This window comes from Sturnus vulgaris, chromosome Z, assembly GCF_052056855.1.
Source record: "Sturnus vulgaris isolate bStuVul1 chromosome Z, bStuVul1.hap1, whole genome shotgun sequence".
Classification (NCBI taxonomy): Eukaryota; Metazoa; Chordata; class Aves; order Passeriformes; family Sturnidae; genus Sturnus; species Sturnus vulgaris.
This window is the reverse complement of record NC_142283.1, coordinates 81765251-81792134: the sequence shown is the minus strand read 5'-3', so window position 1 is coordinate 81792134 and position 26884 is coordinate 81765251. Positions and strand designations below refer to the sequence as shown.

The 26884-nt window shown below is 41.3% G+C and overlaps 1 protein-coding gene across 5 annotated transcripts in view; it reads left to right on the top strand.

Moving 5' to 3' along the window:
* The window catches only part of LOC148219973 (zinc finger protein 532), a 32913-nt gene extending 6511 nt beyond the window's left edge, over window positions 1-26402 (top strand). For all 5 annotated transcript variants that reach the window (XM_088156933.1, XM_088156932.1, XM_088156936.1 and 2 more), the window contains 8 exons: window positions 2394-4753; window positions 9336-9517; window positions 12323-12499; window positions 15930-16092; window positions 19561-19839; window positions 23280-23392; window positions 23711-23858; window positions 24127-26402. In XM_088156933.1, the coding sequence (XP_088013059.1) occupies window positions 2414-4753; window positions 9336-9517; window positions 12323-12499; window positions 15930-16092; window positions 19561-19839; window positions 23280-23392; window positions 23711-23858; window positions 24127-24621 (3897 nt within the window). In that variant the 5' untranslated portion in view covers window positions 2394-2413 and the 3' untranslated portion in view covers window positions 24622-26402. The remainder of the gene's footprint in view (window positions 1-2393; window positions 4754-9335; window positions 9518-12322; window positions 12500-15929; window positions 16093-19560; window positions 19840-23279; window positions 23393-23710; window positions 23859-24126) is intronic.
* Window positions 26403-26884: the final 482 nt, after the last annotated feature.

Sequence of the window (26884 nt, the reverse complement as noted above, 5' to 3'; positions counted from 1 at the left end):
GGGAACTGCCAGGTTATTCTATTTCCTTGTCTTCATTAGGCTGTTGAACTTCCCCAGAACAATTCTGATTGCAGTGTTTACAAATGCTTGGCTTTACCCAGAAAAGTACCTTTTAATCTCAGCAACAGCTTCTAGGCATCTTGGTCTTTCTGTGGAGAATGCTAGGCCTAATCTGCAGGTGTCCTGAAGCCAGAGCTACAAGATAAATCTGACTTTGAAAGCAAGAAAAAATGTGTGTGTTTCTCTGGTGTGTCCCCCCATCTCAACAGAGAACATGAAAGATTAGCTTTGTTTTTCCTCATATGGCTAGAGTACAGGTACAGATACAGGGGTTGAGGAAGAGTGATAACAACTCCATCCAGTAAAACAAAAAGTCATTTCTTCAGAAGCAGCTGTTTACTTCTAAGTCCTGTTTGTCCTGCTTGCTGCTTCGACTGTCAGAAGAGAGTTCTCACCGTGTGGTTCTTGTTTTGACATAATTCCCTGTCAGTGACCATGCACACGTGCTTTGGGAAAGCATGAACACACATAAAGCACTGCTGGTTCACCCCAGAACTTAACTTTCAGTAAGAATCTGACACACAGATACAGGGGTGGGTGTTGTGACTGAAGAGATTCAGGGAAACCGTATAGTAAGGGTTTATTCAGGATCTGTTATTTTAAGTTTTTAAGACTTATTATCTTCCCAGAAGCTCTCTCAACCACCATCAGAAAAGCAGAACCCAGAAGCATTTCACCTCACTGCTTTGTGGTTCCCTAGCTGTGTAATTCTGTTGGCCATATTCAGATTTTTTCCTTGTCACTTCTGTCATTGAATGATAAGTAAGCAAAGTAATGCTTGAATTTTTAAATAAACTGGTTTTCTGTATAACTTTTCTCAAGCATTCTCAGAGCACTTTTCAAAGAAATTCCAGTTCCTGGAAAATCATGATTTCCTAGAGAACCAGGAGCTTGCCTCATTGCCTCTTCTGAAGTATTTACAGGCATCGTGTCGGCCCAGAGAAGGAACAGACTCACAACTTTTCTGGCAGCTAAGGTGTCAGTTGATTTTGATCTTGGATAAAGGGCAGAGTTTTATCCTTAAAGGAAAGGTTTGTGGAGGGTGAAAAACTGGGAGGAATAGGCCTGCAGAGTCCTGGCAGTTGTGGTGCAAACATAGTTTATATACTGAAGCTTAAGATGGATGCTCTAGAATGGTGTGGAAGAGATTAATAAAATGGCCAGGTCAGAATTTCTCTTCTTTGTGGATCGCAACTGACCATGTTTGTCTCCCTTTTTGTTTAACTTTGATTGCTTGAAAAGTTTGAAGAATGAGAGAAGTTCTTGATAAGGTCAGCAGTAGTTCTCAGTAAAGGACAGCTGTGTTTTCTCTGCTGGCCAGTTGTGATCTTAAACATACTTGGAGGAATTAAGTGTGTAAGCAAGCCTTAATTCATTGTTATAGGTGAATGTTAATTAAACTCCAGGATATGTAATTAGAGGAAGTTTCAGACTAGGGAGACTATCTAGCTCTTTTTGAGTGTATGCAACAACTGTAAAAAGACACCTATGGACAGATGTACAGCCAGAATGCAATTAGTATCCCAGATTATGAGAAACTGTGTCAAAGCTTTCTGTCATTTTACATGAATTTGATATGCTTTGGTATCTGCAATCTTTTCCATTTAACCCTCATAGAAACTTGCTTTGTGATTTTGATACTATGCATGCATCTGTTTTTGTATTAAGGACTTCTTAAGTTAGACAAAGGGCCCAAAACCACTAAGTTAACTGTGTAAACAAATTTCCAAACCTTCTATATTTATTTGAAGCTGTTTCATGAAATGTCAGTGTCTGTTTATCTGTGTCTGTTTATTTAAAATTTATCCTTGAAAAATTTTCCTGAGTTGCCTTCTCAGTGTCCACAATGACTTCCAAGGAGCCAGTGTTGTTGAATACCTAAGTCTTACAGATGTTTATTACTTTATACTTCATTATTTTCAAGAAGATTCCTCAGATAAATAGTGCAGCTCTTAGGGAAGGTCAAGATTTAAGAGAAATTACAAGTGTCTCATGTTGTTTTTATGCATATCCATGTATTTTGCAGTCTCGGTGAGGATAGGAGGGAGTGTAAGAGAGGGAACAGGAAGAAAGTCACTGCAATTTGGGCCCAGAATAAAATGGCCAGGCTACCATCTGTGGAGTTTATGAATTACTGTAGTTCTTGGTGTAATAATTTAACTGTACACTCGGACTGGAACACTGTTCTGTGATGTATAATCTCTGAAAACATTACTTGAGAAGTGAAATAACACTTCTTTACATGGCAGATGTGAACAAGACTGTTACACTGTATAAGAATGTTTAAGACTGCTACTAGAGCTTAAAGTGATGACTTTCTGCTTATTTTACAGATTTGCTTCTAATCAAATACATGGCCATGGGGGATATGAAGACCCCAGATTTTGATGACCTTCTTGCAGCCTTTGACATACCAGACATGGTAGATCCCAAAGCAGCTATTGAATCTGGACATGATGACCACGAAAGCCACATAAAACAAAATGCTCACGCAGATGAAGACTCCCATGTCCCATCATCATCTGATGTTGGGGTGAGCGTCATTGTGAAAAATGTGCGTACTATTGATTCTTCCGAAGGTCTGGACAAGGATGGCCACCATTCCACAGGCAATAGTTTGCACAATGGCTTCCTAACATCAGCAGCTCTTGAGAGTTACAGTAAAGATGAAGGGAAATCACTTAAAGATGATGGGTCAGCTTCTGAGACTACACTGAAGGATTCAGCTTTCAACCAGTTCAGCCCAATATCAAGTGCAGAAGAATTTGATGATGATGAGAGAATTGAGGTGGATGACCCCCCGGATAAAGAGGAGATGCGTGCAAATTTCAGAGCAAATGTCTTGGCAGGATCTCTATCTCAGCAGGAATATGACAAACTAAAGGCACTTGGAGGGGAGAATTTAATTAAATCTGGAATCACTGTTTCAAGTAGTATAGATAAAAATAAAACTGCTAAACGAGAGACAGAGACAAACTCCATGAATTTAGGTGTCTATGAGCCTTTTAAAACTAGAAAAACAGAGGACAAGTTACTAAAAGACAATTCTGAGAAGCTTCTTGAAAACAGGGTACTTGATGGAAAACTGAGTACTGAAAAATGTGACACAAATCTTTCCAGCATTTCCCAGTCCAAAGCAAAGTCATCAGCAAAGCTTTCGTCCTGTATTGCTGCAATTGCAGCACTGAGTGCTAAAAAGGCAGCTACAGATAGCAGTAAAGATTTACAGTCTAATTCAGGAGAGTCTTCTCCATTACCAAAAGACATGAGTGAAAGTCCCCGGGCTATTGAAAAATCTCCCGAGTCTCAGAGTCTCATTGATGGTGCTAAGAAGCCGTCTGTTAAACCGCCCGATAGTCCCAGAAGCGTCTCAAGCGAGAACAGTAGCAAAGGGTCTCCGTCTTCTCCTGCAGGGTCAACACCAGCAATTCCTAAGGTTCGCATAAAAACCATCAAGACTTCTTCTGGGGAGATCAAGAGAACTGTTACTAGAGTGTTGCCAGAAGTTGATTTGGACTCTGGTAAAAAGCCAGAGCAGAGTGCTTCCATGGTAACGTCCATGACATCTCTCCTGTCCTCACCAACTTCTGCTGCTGTTCTCTCCTCTCCTCCCAGAGCTCCTCTGCAGTCCTCAGTTGTCACCAATGCAGTTGGATCTGCAGAACTTGCCCCCAAACAGGTCACTATCAAACCCGTGGCAACTGCCTTCCTGCCCGTTTCAGCAGTGAAAACAGCAGGTTCCCAAGTGATCAATCTGAAGCTGGCTAACAACACCACAGTGAAAGCCACCGTCATCTCTGCTGCATCCGTGCAGAGCGCCAGCAGCGCCATTATCAAAGCTGCCAACGCCATCCAGCAGCAGACGGTCGTGGTGCCAGCATCGAGCCTTGCCAGTGCCAAACTTGTGCCAAAGACAGTCCATCTTGCCAACCTTAACCTTTTGCCTCAGGGTGCTCAAACCACCTCTGAACTGCGCCAAGTGCTAACAAAACCCCAGCAGCAAATCAAGCAGGCAATAATATCTGCAGCTGCCTCCCAGCCTTCGAAAAAAGTGTCTCGAGTGCAGGTGGTGTCCTCTCTACAGAGCTCTGTAGTTGAAGCATTCAATAAGGTGCTGAGCAGTGTCAATCCCGTACCAGTTTACATCCCAAACCTTAGCCCCCCTGCCAATGCCGGAATCACGCTACCAACACGAGGTTACAAGTGTTTGGAGTGTGGCGACTCCTTTGCTCTTGAGAAGAGCCTGACCCAGCATTATGACAGGAGGAGTGTGCGAATTGAAGTGACTTGTAATCATTGTACAAAGAATTTAGTTTTCTACAATAAATGTAGTCTCCTGTCCCACGCTCGTGGGCACAAGGAGAAAGGCGTCGTGATGCAGTGTTCCCACCTGATCCTAAAACCAGTCCCAGCAGATCAAATGATAGCATCTCCTTCCAGCAGTACTGCTGCGGCCGTGCTCCAGAGCCCAGGGGGAGCTGGCACGCACTCCGTAACAAAGATCCAGACTGGCTTAACTGGGACAGTGATCTCGGCCCCTGCGAGCTCTCCTGTCATTCCAGCTATGCCGCTAGATGAAGATCCATCGAGACTCTGTAGACATAGTCTAAAGTGTTTGGAGTGCAATGAAGTTTTCCAAGATGAGACATCTCTTGCAACTCATTTCCAGCAGGCCGCAGACACAAGTGGACAAGTAGAGTATCCTATGTTTACATTCCAATGTTTCATCTATAAGCCTAGGAGACTTTGGATATGTTTTTGCTTTCATTTAGCTGTTAATTATCTGAACCTCTGTGATTAAAATGATAAACGAAAACCACAGAAAGTCTTGCAAGCACTTACATAGTAAATATCAACACTTTTTAAGTAAGACTTTTTCTTAGAATCTTTTTAGGCCCTGAAGTCTGCAATTGATGCCGTGTATTTTTGCTAAAAGTTAGCATTAGCTTTCTTACAGCTGAACATTATAATACAGAAAATAATAATGGGTTTTACTAATAGTATGTTAATGCTTTCTGTGCTTTGGAATTTGACTAGCCTGTGGAATCCACTTAATTGGCACCCTCATTAACAGCCCATCTATTCAACCTGAATGATAACTTTAAGTGATTCATTCTTGATTGGTCTTCAGGTTTTAGAGTTTTCACCAAGTGCCCTAAGTGAGCGAGGCATTCCCTTTACATGCAGGGAGGGATTCAAGCAGTGACAAATGGCACACTGACTACTGACAGGAATGCCTGCTGTTTGCCTCAGCTCTTCCTTAGAAAGTGCAAAATGCTGTTCTCACTTGCACATCTTCCTTTCTGTGTGACCATTGGTTTAGCTGGTTGGGTTTCTTTTCCTCTTAAAAATGCTAATGAGTTCAGCTTAAAAACCATTTGAAAATTCTTTATTAATGTATGTGGCCTGACCTGAAAGAAATACGTCATTCAATAAAACTTAATATTAATCAGTGTGCGATGTATTTTATAATCCTAGCAGAGTGAAGGTGGTTAATTAAATGATATGGTTGGATCTCTGTTGGGGTGTGCCAATTAAAAGGGATTCTGGTGTGTTTCAAAGCATTCAGGTGAGCTTGGTGCTCCAGCTTTTTGCTGCGGGGGAAGCTGAAAACATGCAAGCATGCTCAAGACAGGAATGCCCCAGGAGTCTTCCTGGGAATCACACAACAGTGGACAGGCTAAAGATTTTGAAATCCTGCAGTTAGGAAAAAATGCCCTAGTCCTAGGAGCACAGGCAAGTTCCTGTCAGGATCTGTTCACTACATGCAGGGCCTGTTCTGTACCACGAAGCAGCTCCACTGCACCTACCACTACAGGTAGTAATGTAAAGAGATTTGCACGTGGAAATAAGTTTGATTATGTGGCTCTGCCTTAGGTCCTCCCTTTAACTGGCTAGCAGAGTTAGATTGAAACAGCCTGGATTCCAAGTGGAATGCCATGCAAATGAGTGTCTCTGTGTAAGATAGTACAAGTGTGCCTACCTAAGGGAGTTTCCTTCAGCAAACGTGTCCCTCCGTAGATGTTGCTGCAGTTCTGAACAGGATCTAGAGGCTGACCATGAATATATTCTGCACCAGCTTGAGCGACTTAATACTTAGGGATTTTAGCTAACTGATTTGCTGGTGCTTATTGGTTGTGGATGGATTCTTTCCTCTAAGAAGCCCAGTAGGTAACATTCCATCTAAGATCCAGTAGTCCTTGCAAAAACCTGTTGGTTCTGATACTGGAGAATCGAGCAAGTAGGAAGGTGCCAAGACAAAGCAGTTGGATGTGAGACACAGAAGAGGTTGGGAGGATGAGGCTAAAATAGAAATGGAAAAGAAAGAGAACAAAGATCAAGTGGTGTTCTCACTTTCAGTGTGTGAGGATTTTTGTCTTTATGGCCAAGTAAACTAAACCTTTTGCCCTTCCCTTTCTCCCTCTGGTGCTTTTTCCCTGTTGCTGCTGAGTTTGCTCTCCATACGTGTCCCTTAGGTACTGTTTATCCTGGTAATTTACTAAAGGAAAACAATTGCGATGTTCATGGATGTCAAAATGCAGCTGCAGGGAGGTGTGGAGAGAGCAGTGTGAGTTCCCAGGTACTGCTATTCAAGGAGAGAAGCCCCTGGAGCTGCAGGAGCAGCCGGCATTGCCTGCTGCCTGGCAGGGTGTTTGTGTCTCCTCATGGAAACTTGCTCTGCTTAAGAGCTGCAGGTTTAAAAAAATGGTGCAAAGCACTAGAGGAAAAGAAGCTATTTTCGTGTTCTTCCACTTGAAAAGAACACTTAATAAATGTAGTTTTAAATCTTCTTTGTTGAAATAGCCTTTTAAATATTAATTAAACATTTTTCATAGTCCTTTTCATATGTCAAGCAGCTGCTGTTTTTTATGTTCTGTTTGGTTGAATCCTGTAGGGGTAGTGTTTCCTGGAGAAAGATTCTGTATAGGCATTGATTACTAAGTATGTTGCTACTCTTTCATTAGATGTTACCTCTTGAGAAGCTTGGATTGACTTGTTTTCCTTCTCAGTGCTTGGCACTGTCTTTTCGCTGTAAAAGTACCATTATTGTGGGGGGAAGAAGACAGGGGAGTTAGATGAGATTGGTATTTTTTCTTTGAAAGGAAGGAAGAAAGAATAAAAATGAATACCTAGATTTTGCAAACAAGTAATAGGAAAAAAAGGTTATTTGCAGCTTACTATCCTTTTTAATGTCCCATCTAATTGCTCCTGAAATGGAAAATGTACAGTTTTGTGCTTCCAATGAGTAAGTAGCTGCTCTTATACTCCTGTCACGAAGGTAGAATGTCTTGTTTAAAATAAGCAATGGTAGAACAATCTTAGCTAAGAAAACACATTCCCTATAAAGTTGTTACCTTTCTGTAATGTTTTATTGCCATTAATATTCCTGTTAAGGGAATATTAATCTAAAGTAATATTCCTGATAAAGGAGTATTAACCCTGACTCACTGGCAGGTTTTCTGGCTGAACGAAACCCTCATCTACTTGCTGGGGGGAAAAGGTAGCAAATCTAGGCTAATGAATGTTAATATTTCTCTTAGTTATAGATAGGAGTATATAGCTCCCATGGAAACTACATCATTTCCCTTCATACTCAGCGTATGTGTGTATCTTTATTTTCCAGCTCCACCATTTTTCCTTCTAACCCTTTTTTTTTTCTGAAACTTTGACTTTAAATGCAGGCAGGTGATGATTTTCACAAACTGTGTTTTATTTTGGTGTGGGTTGGAATGAGAGAACTGGAAGTTAATGCCACCTTAAGCCCAAAATAAAATGGTAAGCAAATGTGCTGAATGTCAGAATTTCACAGTAGATGCTTCTTGTTCTACTGTAATCAGTTACAATTAAACATTTTCTGTACTCATTGAAGTAGCAGAGCAGGGGCCTTAACTGAGAGCATTATTGGCATGTTGGGTCAGCCAACGAGTCTGGCAGCTTGCTGCAAAATCAGGAAGATGACTGAGCTGGGGCTGGAATGTCGTGTGGCTCTTCTGTGGCATCACACCCCGGTTTCCTTCAGAAGTCCTGCAAGCCAAAGGCTTTGGAAGGACTCTGAAACCTCCAAATGTTTCTGTTACTGGAATAAGTAGTTCTGGTTTGCTGTTTTCTTATGTAATCAAATAATGCTCCAGATTCTCTAGTATTGTATTACAGCTTGTTAATACAGGAACAGCCAGAGAGGTTTGGGGAATGGTACTGAGCCCAGAAATGTGGCACTTACGGCTGGTCAGAGGGCTTTTCCTTTAGCTGAACTTAAGACAAAGCTAGCACCCCAAAACAGTTCTGGTCAGCCTAAGGCTGTGAGTCCCCCACTTCTGGCCACTGCTTAGTCAATTAAGGCCAAGTATTTGGCATTTCAAAGTGAATATTTCAGTGTGTCTCAATACAGCCTTCCTGTGTTCCAAAGGCTCTGAGCAGGTGCCAGTTTGAAATCCCTGTAGATAGCTGAACTCAGGCAGAGCCTGGCAGGAGAGCAGTACATGTGCCCATGCTTAGCACTACTGTAGTGGGCTGGCAGGAGGGCCAGTGGAACCTGCATTGCAGTGATGGCAGGGTTTTTTTTGCTTAACACGCTGTGTATTTAATTGTTTGCATTTTGCCATCTTGCTGTGTCAGGGCATGGGAGAGCTCTGTTTGTACAGACTGTGTTCAAACACACCAGGCCACAGTGCTCCCAGAGCGTTTATTTCAGGATTTTTTCATGCATATATTAGTAAATCATTTATAATGTAGCTCTGGAGTTTGGTTGTTTTTGGTTGTTTTTGTCAATATTCTTGCAGAGTGTACACATCACTACATATGTCAGACTCTTAGAGAGAACATCCCTAAAAATATGCAAATACATGTTCAAAAATATACTGATGTCATGAAGGAGTCTTGGGTTTGATTTTAAATCTTTGCAAGTCACTGGTGAGTTTCACAAGTCTCAAGCCATAAGAGACAATAGTAATTATTTGATTCTGGAGTTGTACGTAGGCCCCTTGCACTATTAAGATAATGTGGGAAGGCACCTGAGTGGTATATCTGTAAACCATGTGTATCTCCCCTGGTCACTGGTATATGAAGGAGCTTTGTGGCCCAGAATGCCAGTCAGTCTGGCTACCAGCACCTGCCAGCTCTGTCAGCAGGGCTTGTGTTTGTACTTGCCTGCTGCTTTGGGTCCCATCCCAGTTACAGCATTTAACCTTTATTTGCTATATTGCAGTGTTTGACACAAGACATTATGTAGAGCTGAACCAAACCTTTTGTCTCATCTATTCTGGTTTATCATTTAGAAGACATGCAATATCTGCCAGATGCTGCTTCCTAACCAGTGCAGTTTTGCATCACACCAGAGAATTCATCAGCATAAATCTCCATACACGTGTCCTGAATGTGGAGCAATCTGCAGATCTGTCCACTTCCAGACCCACGTCACTAAGAACTGCCTGCATTATACCCGAAGAGTTGGGTTTCGGTCAGTATAATGATTCCTTTTGTTGTCAATTTATGTATAATTTATGGTTTTAAAAGTGATTTTCCATTTGCATAAGCATTGTTTGGACAATACCAGCTTCATGGGTTTAAGATTGTCATGGCAACAGTACTGTTAGTACTAAAATTTTGGAATAAATACATTAGGATTCTGTTTTGTTTTGGGCATCCACTTTTGTATATGAATAAATCAGAATATTAGCTAGTGTCACACAGATTCAGGACTTCACGGTTTATAAAGTCTAGAGAATTCAGATGCATTGTCTTAATTTCAGGTTTTTAAAAAACTTCTTGAGTTTTTTCGAAACACTGAATTTTAGCTTGTTCTCTCTGGTAGAACAGGAATTTTCAGTACGTCCAGAATGTATGGTTGAGATGTTGATGGGCATATTGCACCTGTCTGTTTTTTCTCTTTTCTGTGGCAAGTCAAGATTCTTTGGCTTTACATCACTTGGAAATTGCCTTTCTCAAACAGCCTTGTCTTTTGGTTCTCTTTTGTTACTCTTCAGTTTCCCTTTGACTTTTACATTTCCCTGTAATGGCAGCTCACTGTGAAAATGGGGAGCAGAAGCATTTCATAGAAATGTTTAGTTTTGAAAGACTTGAAAACATGTTTTCTGTTAGAATTTTCCTGGCACTGAATGGCAGGCAGCACAGCAAGAGATCAGAAGAGCCATCCGTATCCAGAGCTTTGCTTAGCACTCCAAAACCACATCCACTTCACCCTGTCTGCCTGGAAAAAGGCCATTCTAAATCTTAGAGCAGGTAGCTCCTTCCACCCTTAAGGTGTCACAGTTCATTTTCCAGGATGGCTGTGCAATCTTCCTCTGAGGCAAGAAAGCATTTTTACTGCATCAAGCCTCTATTTCCAGCTTGAATCCATGGCCTGACACAACTCCAAGCCCTTTTCATTTCTTTGGGATCTTTTACCTTTTTCTCTCAAGCAGTAATCTGTCTCGTCTTGCTTTTCCTCCGTCTGCTTCCTGCACTCTACTGCTCTTCCCTCTAATGTATGTCTCTTGGATTTGTACATGGAATCGCCTCTAGCGCCTCCTGGCCTGCCCCAGTACCACCAACAGAATTCTCTTCACTGGGAGTCTAAGTTAATAAACTTTTCAAGATGTCTTATAAACATCTCATGTCACACCAAGTCAGAATTTCTTGATCTGGTGAGACTAAAGCAAAGTTACCCGGGCAAGCAAAAGCAGCCTCTGGGAATGTTCCTCTCTCCCTCCTTAGACTCCTCAGCCTCTCCTTAGAACTGAGATGCTCTTGCCTAAGGAGCAGCATATCCTGTCCTGCCTTTCCAAAGGGCCTCTGCCAAGAAGTTCCCTTTGAGTCCAGTGATTGATGCTAGTTGTCTGCACTGAATCAGCTGAAAACTTGAGCCTGAAGTTTCACTGCACCCTGTCCAAGGTGAAAGCAGAAGCTGTCAGAGCAGGCCCCGAGAGGAAGGCTTGGTCCTTGTGTGTAACATACAGTGGTGGATGCTGAGGATGAGTTGTTACGTGGCATCACTAAAGTCAAGCCGTGGCATGGGGAGGTGAAAATGCCACCCAGCCCTCCGGAGGGACATCTCATGGGTAGATGTGTTACTGAGTGCATCATGCTGTATACTGCTGTGAAGAAGTGCTCAGCTCTGTGTGAGCACAGAAGGTCTTAACAAAGCCAAAAAAGATCAGAATTATCTGCTTTAGAGAATGCATTGGTAAGCAGAGATTAGATGGGTATAAATTAAATGCCTAGAGAAAGAAAGGATGACATTTCATAAAATTCAAGGGTGATAAATTTTAAAAGTAAAATGAGATCCTTGAACTGTAGAACTGTATTTCCTGCTTTATTGCTATCATCAGGGCACTAACCATTTATATGACAACAATCATACTGCCATGATAGATGCTAAAATTAAAATTCTCGAAGGGTGGAGGCCTTCTCACAGCAAAAAAGTCTCACAGCAAAATACTGACTAATAAGAAATTGTCTCATTTGACAGATAATTGCTGACTGCACTGTGTTCTTGGACTGATTTGGGAGCATTTGGTACTGGACATGTAGGGCATTAAAGGGGACTGCTGTGTATCGAAATTCTTATGTTCTAATATTAATTCAATTTTTTAATCGTTTCATTTTAGAATAGATGCAGAAAGGTCACAAATTTTCGACACAGCAGAAGTATGTTTTTGAAAAATATTTTCCGAATTCCAATATGATACATTGATCTGATAGTAAGGATTTGGTTTAGTTTTCCTGAGTTTTAATCCAAGTGCTGATTTGATTACATGTACAGAAAATCATTACCAGTATATCTTCATTAAATCTGAACAAGGGAAATGGTGAAAATATTTTCCTTACTGGTTTTCCATTTGGTGGTGGTTTCTAAATTGCTGCGGTGTACTTTAAACAATACCCTGCATGTGATAAAAATGTATTCTGGAAAATCTCTTTTCCAAATTTGCAGAAGATTTAAGCATTTTTTCTGCAATCAATAGAGTATTTTTCTGTCGACTCTTCTGCCTGTTTTATTGTAATAACATAAAAACATATTCTGCCCTTACATCTCTTAGATTTTCAAATGAAAATGTGTGAAATTTCTTTCCCCTTACTTTGTGATCCACAAATCACTGGTTATGTTGATTCTTACGGGATTGTTTAGGTTGACAGAGTAATGCCGTTTTACCCAGTGTTATCCATGTGTGTTTCTCTCTTCCCTTTGCTTGAAGATCCATGTTGATTATGTCCAGCGCTGCTGGGGCAGGGCTGCACTGACTCTCCTCCGCTCTCTCCGCAGCTGCGTGCACTGCAATGTTGTGTACTCTGACGTGGCGGCACTCAAGTCTCATATTCAAGGTTGTCACTGTGAAGTCTTTTACAAGTGTCCTATCTGTCCCATGGCATTTAAATCTGCTCCCAGCACACACTCCCATGCCTACACACAACACCCGGGTATCAAGATAGGCGAACCAAAGTAAGCAAAATTCATCTTCTACTGCATTTGCCTGCATTTGAATGACCTGTGAAATTGCATTCCGTCCTGTGCTTGCAGTTGTAAAAGTCACCTCTGACAGCCACCAGTTTGTCAGCCTGCTGTTATGTGGGATTTGTGTGGTGCTTTCGTGACTTTTCAGTTGGCAGTTCATTGGGCAAAGGTGACATTTCTCTGAATGCACTAGCAGATCTTTAAGTGTTGCATGCTACAAGAGAGTGATTGCAAAATGTAATTACACGAATATTTTGACAGGTGGCCAGAGTGTTGCTCGTTCTGATGTTTTAATGTGCTTAGCTCATCGGCGTTTTTACTGTGAATTAAAGTAATGTGATTCCAAGAAGAGCTGCTAAGACTCATCAGTGCTTATGTGGTGATTTTCATAATGTGGTGGAAAGTTGAGAAAAAGCGATTTTATCTGCTTGTACAAGCTTTCTTCCAGTAGGTAATCTCTTTCTGGCTTAAAGCAGAAGCGGTTTTGTTCTGTAGCTAGGAAAGTTGTCCATAAAGGTGCTAGTTTGCAGGAAGTGGTGACACAGGGCACAGGTAGGACTCCAGGGTCTTTTGTTAAAGCTGCTGGACACTGGCAGGCTCTGCTGAAGGCACAGGTGCTGCTGTGTGTGCAAACTCCTCCAGCCCTCGGGTGTGAGCCTCTCTCTGAGCACCCCTTCTCCTCCATCTGCCTCTTCCTCACTGCTACGAGTGCCCTGTTCAGAGCCCAGAGGGACTGGACTCTGTTTTCTCTGGGGTGTGCACAGAGCACCAGCGTGGTAACAACTTGCAGGCTCCAGAACATAGAAGGTGCCATGTGATGTAATAACCAGTGTTCCTAAGAGTTCCCTTTCTCACTCTTTCTTCTAAGGTGAAGTGATTTTTTTCTTTGTTTACACCTCCATCAAAGCAAAATGGCAACCAACTTGCCATGTTGATACCAAATGAAGGCATTTCTGCCTAGTGGGAAATGATACATTGTCTAAATTCAGGATGCCATCATCAGTCAGAGGCTGTGAGATAGTAGCATTTAAAACTTTTTTCAGGTTCCCATAGTTCTTAGAGAAACATAAAAGATTAAGATCACTGTTTGTGTAAGATGCTACACATATTAAAAATGAAATGTGCTTGGATCTGCCAAATTTTTTCTGATCAGGCTCATGAATTAAGTATTTTGCATTAGTTTTCTTTCAATATAGACAGAAATAATTGTATTCCTTTACAAATTTACTTTCATTATTAAAAAATGAAATTAAATTTTATTATGTACTACTGTAAGTCACAGACTCCATAGTTGAGCACTCCTCTTAAGAAGTGGTGTTCCCTTTAAATTTGCCAGTTTTAATCATGATGCTGCCTTAAATGCATGATTTTTCCAGCCCTTGCAGAGTTCAGAGTTCTTGGCTTGGCCAGTTCAGAAGAGAGCTGACAGGTTGTATTTGAGGCTAAATGCTAAAATGAAAATTCTCAGTACATTCACGTTTGGGCTATCTGTGCTGCACCATGGAGCACCCAAGCTGTGTGACTGGCAGCCAGTGCAAGGCTGCCAGCCTCACTCCTGACCCCAGGTGTGTGGCACATCCAAGGACACTGGCCATGGCTTCAGCAGTGCCAGGACCCTTGGCCCCATGGCTTCTGAGGGACTCTGTTGTAGGTCACACTCCTCTGTTTACAGGAATTGGGCTCCTGGGGAATCTGCCTGCCTGCCTCTGGCATTTATTTGGAACTGTGTGATTTACAATTACATTACAAACAGTTGCTGCAGAACACATGCACTAAACTATTTAGTGTATGAAAAATGACTTTTATATTCAGGGAATGTCAGTGGGATGAAATAAGATTATTTTAATGTAGGGAAATGGATGGCTGTCTTGTCTTTCAACTCTGGGAAGCTCTATCCTGTAACATACTCTAAGCTTTGGTTTCCCAGAAGACCACAGAGGTGATCCTCTTTTTTTCAGTGAACAGTGCCTAAGAATGTCACTAAGATATTTTTCATGGCTGATCTCTTTTTGAATTCTTGTTTATCAAGCCAAATTATGGATATTTACATACAATTGGTAAAAAGTGTATTATTCTACAAGTTCCTTTTTTTAGAGAAAAAAATTCGGGAAGGAGGAATAATACTATTCTCTGGTGCAGAAGCTTTCCAAATGCTAAATGTGTTTTATGAGACTGAACGTATTTTCCTATGAGATAACACCTGTATTTATTCCAAGATAATTTTTTTTTTGGTAGCAGATTCACTGCAGTGAAGGTTCACCACAGAAAGTGGGACAATAGTACACTGAGCATCAGAGGATGCTGTGTAAATACTGCATTTATCTTAGCATATGTGAGAAACTGGGACCACTTGATATTACAAAAACAAAGTTTTTCCCAGTTAATATGAAGAAGTGTATTGTTTTTCATTTGGAATTACAGGACAGCTTGGACATGGAAGCAATGCCCATGTTCTTGCCATCTCAAAACACAGTGCAGAGTGATCCCTAGAGCTCTGGAACAATGTGCTATCTGTGATAATTACTTAGAGGAATATAGAAAGGACTGGGAACATTTATCTGGCTAATGAGAAGATTTAGCACTTCAGTAGGCAGGGGGTGTGAGGGTTGGTTTTTGTTTTTTGGTGGAAGTTACTCTTACAGATGGGAAGCACCTGTTGCTGTACCGAGCAGCTGTGGTTGGGTTTCTTTTATTTTAGCTAAACTTTCTCTGCAGCACTACAGATTAGATGTCCTGGATTTCTCTCTCATCTGATGATCTGTGGTTAGAAAACTGCTGTAAGAACAGGAGGCTGAGGGACCTAAGTTTAAAAGTCACACGTGCTCCAAGAGAGGAAGCACTTGGTGGTATCTCTACATTTCTATGACAGATTCATCAAGGCTTGGAATGGCAGATCAGGGAAATCCTGTCCTGTGCTGTTGGAGCTTCAGGGCATGATAGAGTCTAGGTTTGGCATTCAGGAGGATCAAAGCCACGAACATTGCCAAAAATGTATTTATCTTGAAGTATGTTACTAACTACAATTGAACGAATGACTCCCATAAAACATCCTGTGTTTGTAACCCGGAGCCAGGATATTATCCTTTAGCTGCAATGTGAGTTCAGAAACTGAAGGTGTTGAACTGTCAGAGTATCTGAGCAGATGTTGTTGTTGTATATGTAACTGGCACATGCTGTTGTTTTCTGGCTTCTTGTTTGCACTTTTTCAATTATTTTTCTATTTTTCTGTTCCTTCTATTGTTCCCATATTTTGAAATTGGAGGATGTTTCGAATTAGTTTAACTTTTTTTTCAAGCAGTGTGAAATGATTGCTTAAACATGTCAGATCTTATCTGTGATGAGAAAAAAGTTCACATCATGATTCTTGCAAATAGGTCATCAACATGACTGACATTGTTTATTGTACTTCTGTTTTTAGAATAATATATAAATGCTCTATGTGTGACACTGTGTTTACTCTACAACCTTTGCTCTATCGCCACTTTGATCAGCACATTGAAAATCAGAAGGTGTCTGTTTTCAAGTGTCCAGACTGTTCTCTTCTATATGCACAGAAGCAGCTTATGATGGATCATATCAAGGTGTGTAGGCATCTTCTCGTTTCCTTCATGATACCATTTGTCATGCAATATATGCTGTGAGAACATACTGTGAAAAGGCACAGAATAACAAGACTGTTGAGAAAGATGTTAATAATTCTGAAGGGATAATCTGTGAATATTGTTCTCAAATGTTAAAATGGTATATTTTGTCTGGTCTTCAGCATATCTGTGATGACTTCATTCTTCTGTAAGAATGTTGATTTTGTTATACTGGGAATGTCTCAGCAAGTCCAATACTAACAAATACTGAGTTTTATTTACAGTATTCTAAGTATTATTCCAGCTGTTAGGAGCTGAGAATGCTGAGTGCATCACAACATCTTTGATGTTCAGAATTCATCAGAATTCACCAGGAAGCAGTATGTTGCTAGATGTAGGGGTTACCTGTGTGTATTCACATATGAACTTGAACACACGTGCTTTGAAAAAACCTCCAAGTGGATTTCCTCACAAACACTGTCAACAGCTAACGATTCACTGTGATCCTTGTAAGCCCTGGTTTGAAGGATCAGCAGTCCCCTGGCTATCATTTGGTAGCTGTGTGTTTGACACAGACTGTTAGCTCATGTCATACAGCCCAAGCTGAGGTTTTTATGCCTTATTAACCCCCCTGGTGCCTGAACACAGCCCTGCAGTCCAGAATGGTACTGTGCAGCTCGCTGCACTTCTCTGGCAGTGACACCATTCCTGAGTACTATTTCTCTACAGCAGAGTGGAAAACCAGACATCTTTTTTGGCTGCTAAAACCATAATTCTGCATTTTAGTCCCAAATATGGCAGTTGTAACCACAGAATTCTCCAAAGTTGTGTTGAAAATAAGATCACAAGTCTTAAAAAACAGGTGGTCTTAAAGCCAGTCTTCAGCTTGAGGAGGAGATGAGGAAAGGGCTGAGCCAAGATGTTCAGAAATACAAGGGCTGGATATTTTCTTTGTTTCTGAACTAGTAGCACTAGTTCTTGCATGTTTATTGCAAGGTATCTTAGATGCTTCTCTCATGCAGCAATGCAAGACTGTTTTCTGTTTCCTTTGATCTACTCAGATGATGGGGAGTTTTTTAACTAAATAGGCAAATTCTGTGTATTGTTTCTGTAATTAGTTTTTCCTGACTCAGATATTACTGGAAAATTATTGTTATATCAGTACCTAAGTACTTCTGTAAGACCTGAAGACAAGGCTTTCAGGAGCTCGATCTGACTGCAGTTAGGGCCAGAAGCTTTCTCTACAGAAATCGAGGTGCTCAGCATCTCACATTTTGAAGATCTGCTCCATTACTTGGGCACTACTTATCTTCTTTGACTTTAGTGTTCCATGCCAGTATATGAACTTTCAACCAGTGGGGTTTTAGCATGATTCACTGTTAATGGTTCAGACATTTTTGAGACTAAAATTAGAGGATTAGAGAATACATGTGTAGTAGCAGTATTGTTGGTTTTGCATTTAGCACATGTGTATAGCAGTAGGGACTGGAGCAAAGCAGTGAAAATTGGAATTCAGTTAAGGGGGATTGAAAAAAACAGTAACAGGTTACAGATAAAAGCAGAAAATGATTTGGGGAGACAATAAAAGCACAAAAGGACTCAGGGAGAGTACGAGTGCCAGACAGAGGCAGAGCTCAGCTGCACAAAAAGTAATGGTTTGGTATGGCTAGACACAAACCATCAAGGCAGAGACAGACCTGGGTGAAAGTAGGACAGAAAGGGACAGAAGGAAGCTCAGGAGGAGATTATTTAAAGCTACAGAAAATAACCCAGAATAATTCCTACAGATGTCAGTATTTCTTGATGGCAAAATGTATGTCTTATTTTCCTGTAATGACTTGCTACAGGAAAATTTCCAGCAGCCAGTGAGAGCTGATGGTGAAGGACTGGCCTGGGCTGGGCTGGGCTGGGCTGGGCTGGAGGTGTGATGTTCCCTGTTTGGTCAGCACTGGGGCTCCATTCTATGCTCTAAGGCTCTTGGTGTAGTTCCAAATAAGAAATGAAATTTCAAGTATTGTATTTAAAAGACATTTGAAAATTGGAGCGCTAACATTTTACATGCTGACAGGTTAGGCTGGAATGGAATCTCCAGGTCAGCTTCAGTTGCCTAAGGGTACAGAAACCTCGTTTCCTCCTCCCCTGTGCAGTGGGATGCTAAAGCCAGCCTCCTTTACTACACACCTGCACTTTGCTCTTAGTTGTTGGTCACTTTTTATTAACAGTTTAGAGGAGTTAATGACTGGCTTTTCTGCTATTTAAAAGCTGTTATATCAAAGATCATATTTTACTGATGAGGTTGATATTTGCTCTAGAGCCAGTGGGTAGTCCCAAGAGCCAAGGTATTTACAAAAGAACTTGTTGCTGGAGTATCACATTGATACTCCTACATTCCCAGAATCAAGAATGGATTGAATGGGTTTTACCTGAAGGAAAAATAATTCCGTTTGGGCTGGTTAAATGTATAATCCAAGAGGGTTATAGTAAGGGTCAGCAGGTGAGAGGATCAGAACACTGTCCTGGTAAAGTCTTTCAGACATGAGACCTCAGTGGCAGGTCCCTGTTCAGCAGGATTAGCTCTGGGCTGCAGTCATCCCTGCTGGCCCACAACCTCCTCATTCTTGCTGTGTCCACATCCACACAAGGAACTCAGACACAGAGCTGAAGCCCCCCAGCCCTTCCTGAACAAGTCACTTTGTTGGAAGGCTCAGGTGTCACACCAGCACACTACACTGGTTTGGAAATGGGGGAAGGAGGAGTTCTTCCCTTCTTACTGACCACTGACTTAAAGGGCAGGCATAAGTCCCTGAGGAAAGTTTGCCACCCAGGAGCTTCAGGGACTGGAGAACAGCTGGTTAGACCCCTCTGATCTGCTGTGGGACCCTGTCAGCCGTGCACACCTTGGATTCTAAGGGCTGTTAGCAAAGTAGCCCTAAATGAGCATGCTCATAACCTGACTGGAGAGTAAAGCAGGGCTTAACCTCAGCCTCAACATAAAATGTTAATATATCCTAAATTACACAGCCCTGTAATGTTTCCACAGTTGCCTTATCTTATTTACCAATATGCCAAGTCAACATTTGGTCAGTAAAAAAGCCTTTCCTACTTGGAAAACTCCAGTCACATAGTCTGGAATGAGGATGCTCAGCTAACATGTCACTTAAGTAAAGCGAGAAATGAAACTTAACATAAAGTTCTTACTGTGCCTTTTTTCCTCCGTGTTAAACCACAACTTAAACTTAACCTCTAAAGTAAGTGTCTTATTTTTTTGGTGAAAGTACCTACTTAGGGTGCCTGTTAGTGTTAGGTCGTGCTAGGTCTTGCCTTTACTTAACTCTGTTTCTTGATGAATGTGATCTGATAATGATAATAGTATTGCCAAAGAAGTAACTGAAGGCTTTTGGTTGAGTACAACTGTGTATTTCTATGTCAGTTTTGTACCCTTTTTTTTTCCTCTCTCTTTTTTTGTAGTCTATGCATGGAACTTTGAAAAGTGTCGAGGGGCCACCAAACCTGGGGATAAATCTGCCTCTCAGTACTAAACCCACAATTCAAAACTCAGCCAGTCACAACAAGGAGGACACAAAATCTGTCAATGGAACAGAAAAGTTGGAGAAGAAATCGCCTTCTCCCATAAAGAAAGCAGAACCTAAAAAAGTCGCTAGTCCTGGCTGGACATGCTGGGAGTGTGACAGACTCTTCACTCAGAGAGACGTTTACATCTCCCACATGAGGAAAGAACATGGAAAGGTAAAGGAATATATTCAATTACAAAAAGGTGAATTAAACCTGAAAGGTGAAGTATTTGTTTCTAAATTCAGTTTTTGTCTTTGCAAGTAAGTCCTTTAAGTCCCAGCATTATTATTCAGTGTTCTTATATCTATTAAATCTTTTTTGCTTTGGCTGGCTGGTTCTTTTCAGTTTCTACATCATTCTACTGAGAAAATCAATTGTAGGCTTGTTCATTCAGCACCGAAATTTTTCAAGATGGAAAGAGTGAGAGATATTGCTGTATTTCATCCAAGCCATCTAATCCATTCCAGGTTCTTATTTCTTCTTTGTGCCTTCTCAGTTCCCTCTCTTTATGGTGGTGTGGTGAACGTGGCAGTCCTGGGGTAACGGTTGGACCCAGTCTTAAAGATCTTTTCCAGCTTAAGCAATTTGATTCTGTTCTGTTCTGAAGCTCAGTGCCTGTTAGTCTCAGGAAGTGGAGACTCAGTCATGTTTTACTGGTCCAGTGAGTGCCAACTGGTGTTTCATTTAAAGGCAGACACATTCTGCAGTTGAGCTGCTGCTCTAGTCTTACACTTGAAAGTTCAGCTGAGTTAACAAGTTGAATTTTGTATTTAAAGCAGCTGAATTTGAGATATCTTCCTTAAAACGTATTGAAAGTGAAAATGGGAATGTTGCATCCTCATGTCAGCAGAGAGACTGCTTGATGTTCTTCCTGTGTTCAATAACATTTCCAGTTAAATGAAATGAAAGACTGTGGCAGGCAGGAAGGCAGTGGTGACCCTGATTAGCTGTGGCAGGCTCCAGCCCCTTGCTGACATGTGGCAGCCACCTGCCAAGCCAGTCCTCACCTTTGCTGTGTGCTGGTGGCAATGCTCTGACCTTTCCCCAGCTGGGAGCCAGGGAGCTAAACTGATGGACTGTGCTGCACTGCAGCAGAAGAGCAGGACTGCGGCTGATTTTGTCTAAGTGGAGGAGAACCACCCTGAGTGAAAATCCGTAGTTTTCAGGATTCTAATGTGCTGTAACAAATGACTGCACATTTCCAGAGGTTTCTATTACAGTGATTCTCTCCAAAGCTGTTCTGCAAATGATTTTGTTCTGTTTATAAACGTTTTATGGAAAAGCTGAAAATGCTGGACTATTGAGTGTCATCTTCAATTTTCTTAGGACAACTTCAAGCAAATAGCACCCCAGCATCATTGCCTCCAGTAACTCCCACCTCATTCCTTCAGCTTCCTGCTGCCCAAATATTAACTCAGCAGAGCTTTTACTGGCAATCAGAAATGCATTTAAGACCGAATGCATTGTACATTTATGCAATTCTTAAAAACAAAGCAGCACAACCTCCCAATGAAACTGTCACTTCTGAGTGAACTAGAGAGCGATATTCAGTCTGATTCCATCCACACCAGAGTAGCCAAAGGCATGTAAAAGAAGGTTAGTAACATATCAATAATGCTTTCTAAATATTAGCTTTAAATCTGTGTCTTTCTCTCTTTGATGTTTATGTGCAATGTTACCTCAAGAACAGCCCTTAGTATGAAATATTAGATAATTGTTGCACTCAAATCCTGGCCTTGAAGGCCTCTTTCATTGCTTCCATTCAGGTGCTGGTTTTTATCCCCATTCAAGCAGTTCTTGGATAACACAGGAGGCACATAGATACTAAAATAAACAGAAATACAACTCCATATCTTTCAGAAATGGGGAATACAGACCAGGTGCTACATTCCATCCCAACCTGTCAACATTTTTAGTAATTGCTAGCTGTCAAAAAAACTGTTGAAAAGCTAAACTTTTACTATAGAGAGAATAGAAATGAGCATAAGATGACCAAGTATGTGATATGGATTTAATAAATAGAGGACCTAATTTACAGTATGATTTTCTTAAGAATGATAGGTGTGGGTTAAATGCTCTAAAATGATCCTTTCAGAATGATTGTTTAAAACTGTAGTTAAGCAATTCATGTGCTATTCACAAAATCCATCGTCATGCAAGCTATAGGAAAATACTAGTTTCAAACTTCTAATTTCTGCTTTTGCAGGATCAGAGTGAAAGATCTGTAACTCCTAGCTGATGCCAGATTATGGATTATGCAGAGGTATTCATAGGAGAGGTATTGACGTGTATATCCTCTTCAGACAGATCCTTAAGGTTCCAGCCTTTATTGGGAACTGTCTACACAGACAGATTCACATTTTCTGATCCTTTCCTGAGGATCCTGGATGAAGGGAGCCAGCTGTAGGGCAGGAAATTGTGTACCTACATTGCTGTGACTCTCTGCCTGATCTTAAAAGTGCTGGGAAAAAAAAAAAGTTATCAGCCCAGACAAGGGAGGGTTCCAACAAGCCTGTACAACTCCTGTCTGAAACTGGATCATGTGTGTCTGCCTTCCACCAGGCAGGCATACACTGAGCTCCTCGGACTTGTGTGCAGGTGTGTTTCTGTGAAAGGACAGATGTTTTCTAAGTAGAATTACCAGCTCCAACTTGTTCATTGATCATCCTCTTCTTGTCAAGACAAGATGCTGTACAGCACATCATGCTGAATTACAGAACTAATTTTTCAGTTCTTTTTGATTTGGTTGCCATTGCAATTTGAAACTAATGCATCCAAAATCCTGTTTGGGGTGTCTATCTCGAGTTTCCCCAGGGAATTTAGAACAAGTGTGGCGTCACAGGTGGCTACCTCACATAGTGCCCCCAGGTCCTGCTGAGCATCATCCTCCTCCTGCTTTCCTGACCATGGGCTTGATGCCTCTGCTCACTGCCACACAGCTACGATGTGTGACTGCTCCAGCCCTTCTCAGTTTCTTCCTTTACTTTTTCCTTCCACTTGACGAGCTGCAACATCAGCCCCACCAAATTCCCCAAACACATGGCCATCAAGTTGACAGCAGATCACACCGCTCATTTTGTTACGACTTTTCTGAACCCTGTTAGTGTGCCGGTCTCCACGCAGTTCAAGTTTGGTCCTTCTGTGCTCTTCACCGCTCCCTGTATGTGGCTGAGGAGCTCCTGGTCAGCAGCTGAGGGCGTGGTTTGGTGATGGGGAGGGAAAGCTACACCCTCATCCTGCTGCCTTTATAGTCTATACAGAAATAGTCCTCTCATCTTCCCTGTTTCTTTGGTGGAAGAAATTCTCTGCACCCACCATCCGAAACACCAGTTTACAGCTGGGGACAGGGGGGTGTGTGTGCGTGTGTGTGTGTGTGTGTGTGTGTGTGTGTGTGTGTGTGTGTGTGTGAGTGGCTCATGGGGGCCACGCTGCTTTGAAAGAGGTTCAGTTCCGACTTGTACAGCATTGTTAAAGGGGGCGTGGGGGGGTGTATGTGAAGTACAGTACCAAAAACGGGTAAGTTGAGTTTCTTTCTTATTTATCAAAAAGGTTCAACACATGCACCACTTCTACTGAGCTTTTTTAATGAAAGTCTTTCTCTTCTCTTTTTTAAGCAAATGAAGAAACATCCTTGTCGGCAATGTGACAAATCTTTCAGTTCATCCCATAGTTTATGTCGGCACAATCGTATCAAGCACAAAGGCATTAGGAAGGTTTATACGTGCTCGTAAGTTTTATTTTTATTTATTTAGAAATGGAATACAAAAACCATTGTTAGTTGAACATCTTTCCTTAACTGTGTAAGAGCCAGTGTCCCATTCATTTAGATGCTCAGGACAGGCCAAATCAATTACCTGTCCTGCCTGCAGAAACGTGTCAGGCTTCTGAGAGAGCAATCTGAAACTTGGCTGAGCTGAGCAGTTCCACTTTGGGCAACCTGGTTTTCAGGAGTCTCTCAAATACACAACCACTCTTCCAGTCTACAAAAGGCACCTGTTAAGCATGACACTTGAATGTTTGTGTATGTGTGTGGGTGTGTCTGCAGGCACTGCCCAGATTCAAGACGTACTTTTACCAAGAGGTTGATGTTGGAAAAACATATTCAGTTGATGCACGGCATTAAAGACCCTGATGTGAAAGAAATGGCTGAATCTACCAATATGGAAGAAAGGGAAGTAAAAGAAGACACAAAGGTAATCACTTAGAAGACTCATTCAATTACTGAGAATTATTTGTTTGGTGGGTATATACTCAGGATCTTTATATAAATACAGATACTTTGATGCAATAAATGTCTCATCTTCTGTGAAGTAGAGTTCCAAAAAGATTGTTATTTATCAGAGTTGTTCTAGAATCTGCCAAGGGAAAGATTCTGACATTTGCAAGTCACAAATAATTATGAAAAGAACTGCATGTTGATGCTTACATGTGTCTGATAGAGCATTTCTGTCTTTTTGTTAGGTTCCTAGTCCAAAGCGTAAATTGGAAGAACCTGTAATGGAGATTAGACCTCCACGAGGTGCAATCACTCAGCCATTAAAGAAGCTGAAGATAAATGTTTTTAAAGTTCACAAGTGTGCAGTTTGTGGCTTTACAACAGAAAATCTTCTCCAGTTTCATGAACATATTCCCCAGCATAAATCTGATGGCTCTTCATACCAGTGCAGGGAATGTGGACTCTGCTACACATCTCATGTGTCCCTTTCCAGACACCTCTTCATTGTACATAAGCTGAAGGAGCCTCAGCCAGTATCAAAACAGAATGGGTCTGGGGAGGATAATCAGCAAGAAAACAAACCCAATCATGAGGATGACTTGTCCGACAGTGTGGCATCGGACAGAAGATGCAAAGTGTGCGCAAAGACTTTCGAAACTGAAGCGGCCTTAAACACTCACATGAGAACACATGGCATGGCTTTCATCAAGTCCAAAAGAATGAGTTCAGCTGACAAGTGATCAGATTGTTTGGGATGCAGAAATCTCACTCCACATTGGAATACTAATGACATTTTTGCTACAGAAAGTTCAAGGTATAATAGTGTTAACAGTACTGTTCAGGCTGTTGCAATATATTCTGCATAAAAGTATCCCCTTCACCTCATTGTCTATACCCTCAGAACCATTGAAGCAGTATTTGAGTTGAAAAGAGTTTGTATATATTTAAACTAATAATTTTTATACTCTTTTGTTATGTGTTTGTATCAGTATCTAGTGGAAAAATTGGGGTTTTTTTTCTGTTTTGGTTCTGTTCCTTTGTAGTAAGTTTCTTTAAAACAGAGTTCTGAATGCTGGGGCAGTTTCTTAGGTTCTCTTAAACAGTTTGGTTTTTGAATGCTTCTCAAAGAAACTTTAGCTAATGGAAGAGCATCAGGAGGAGGTGCTAGGAGGGGAGAGGAGGGAGGAGGCAAGCTAAGGGGGGATTATAAATTCTAAAGAACTTGGGCTTCCATATGTCTAAGGAAGCTTTTAAACTTTTTCTTACAAAATATATTATAAAATAAAAATTAAAGTACCACTGCATGTGTAAAATTAAGTGCTGTTTTTTTGGTGGCAATAGCAAAACTGGTGCAGACCCCCTGGAGTGGGAAAGTACTTGACGAGTATAAATGCACAACTCTGAGTATCATGAAGTGATTTTTTAGGTCATCAGGTGCTTGTGATCAAAGCTCAAATTGTTACAAAAGGGCTGGGCTGCTCTAGATTTAAGAAATAAGATGTAATTAGAGGAATAGGTTTATAATGATGATGATTTTTGTCATGTAATTTATTAAACATATAGAAGTGAGTACACAGCATTATGTATTTTCCTTCCTGGTTATTGAAAGGAAATAGTTGACCCTTGCTACAGGGGTTGGGATTTGCCAGCTCCACATGATCATGCCAAACGTTCTGGTGCTCAGTGTCACACACAGCCACAACTGGGAAGGAGCCAGCCCCAGCCAGGACTGGGACTGGGGCTTGCAGCTTTAGCCTAGGCCGTGCAGAGCTCGGCCAGACATTGCAAACTCCTGTCCAGCACCACTAGTTTTGCTTGCACAAGTACAAAAAGGTACCATACTGTCCCTTTCAAATAGAGTTCTCTGTGAGAGTATATTTTTAGTTTGTTTTTGCATTTTATACCTTGTATGTAACCCTACAAAAATTTTTGTACTTTTTTTTAAAACAAATTGTGTATATATAGATAGCTGCATGATAAACAGTAGTAATTGTTGGGTTCCTTATAAGTCTTGCTGCTGTCAGGTGTTACTATACACTATGTCCATTACGACTGTATTAAACACATTTCATATGTAAATAAATGTGGAGCATTTTGCCCCAAAAGATTTGTGAGATTCTGTTATTTATCATTAAATTTTAATAGTTTTAAAATTTGAAGTGTTTAAAAAAATATGGATCCTCTCAGCCACCTCTGTAAAACTTAATCGTTCTGGCAATTGTGTATCAGATACATTAGTTCTGCTCTTTTCATCCTCATTCCTAATCTGGCCCCTGGGTAGATGCTTGTTAGCCCATTTATATTACTGGCATATCAAGTGCTTGTGAGGTACTTCATCCTCCAGTGTGCAGCGGGCACAGCACCTCCGTGTGTGCCACCACTGCCCTTCCCATTTAGTGGATACCTCTGAACACTTGTTTGTTGATGTGCACTGTCAACTGTACAACAAATGAGTTATCACTATGCAGAATGGTGTTTTGTATACAGTGAACAGATAATAAAAGTTCCGTTTTCACAGCCATTACTAATACTTTTCTTTATTTTCCCTTTTCACTGTCTTACACCTGCAAGTAACCTGAGGATTGCAAATGGCATCATGGTGCCAGGGTGTCACGCTGCCACTCATATCCCCAGAGGAGCTCCTGCACAGCCAGGGAGGGCAGCCCAGCTGCTTGGCAGTGGGCTCTCTTAGTTCTAACTGGCAGATCAGTTGAACTCTCCTGCCAGTAATCTCTTGAAAGGTTTAAGGGATAGAGGGTTTTGAACTGCCCCATAAGCTCCAGCTACATTTCTATGTCAGAACTGACATGCCTCCTTAACAGAAGGACCACATCTTGAAAAGCAGGAGGTGAACAGAAGGTTTTAAAGCAACGTGAGATAAGGTGAAAAGGCACAAATATCAGTAGGCATGCCCAAAGGAGTTATTTCCTCCTGTAAACTATAGAAAAAATGTTTAAACTTACTTTTATCCAAGATCTGACATTTGAGTTGTTTGCTTTTAAT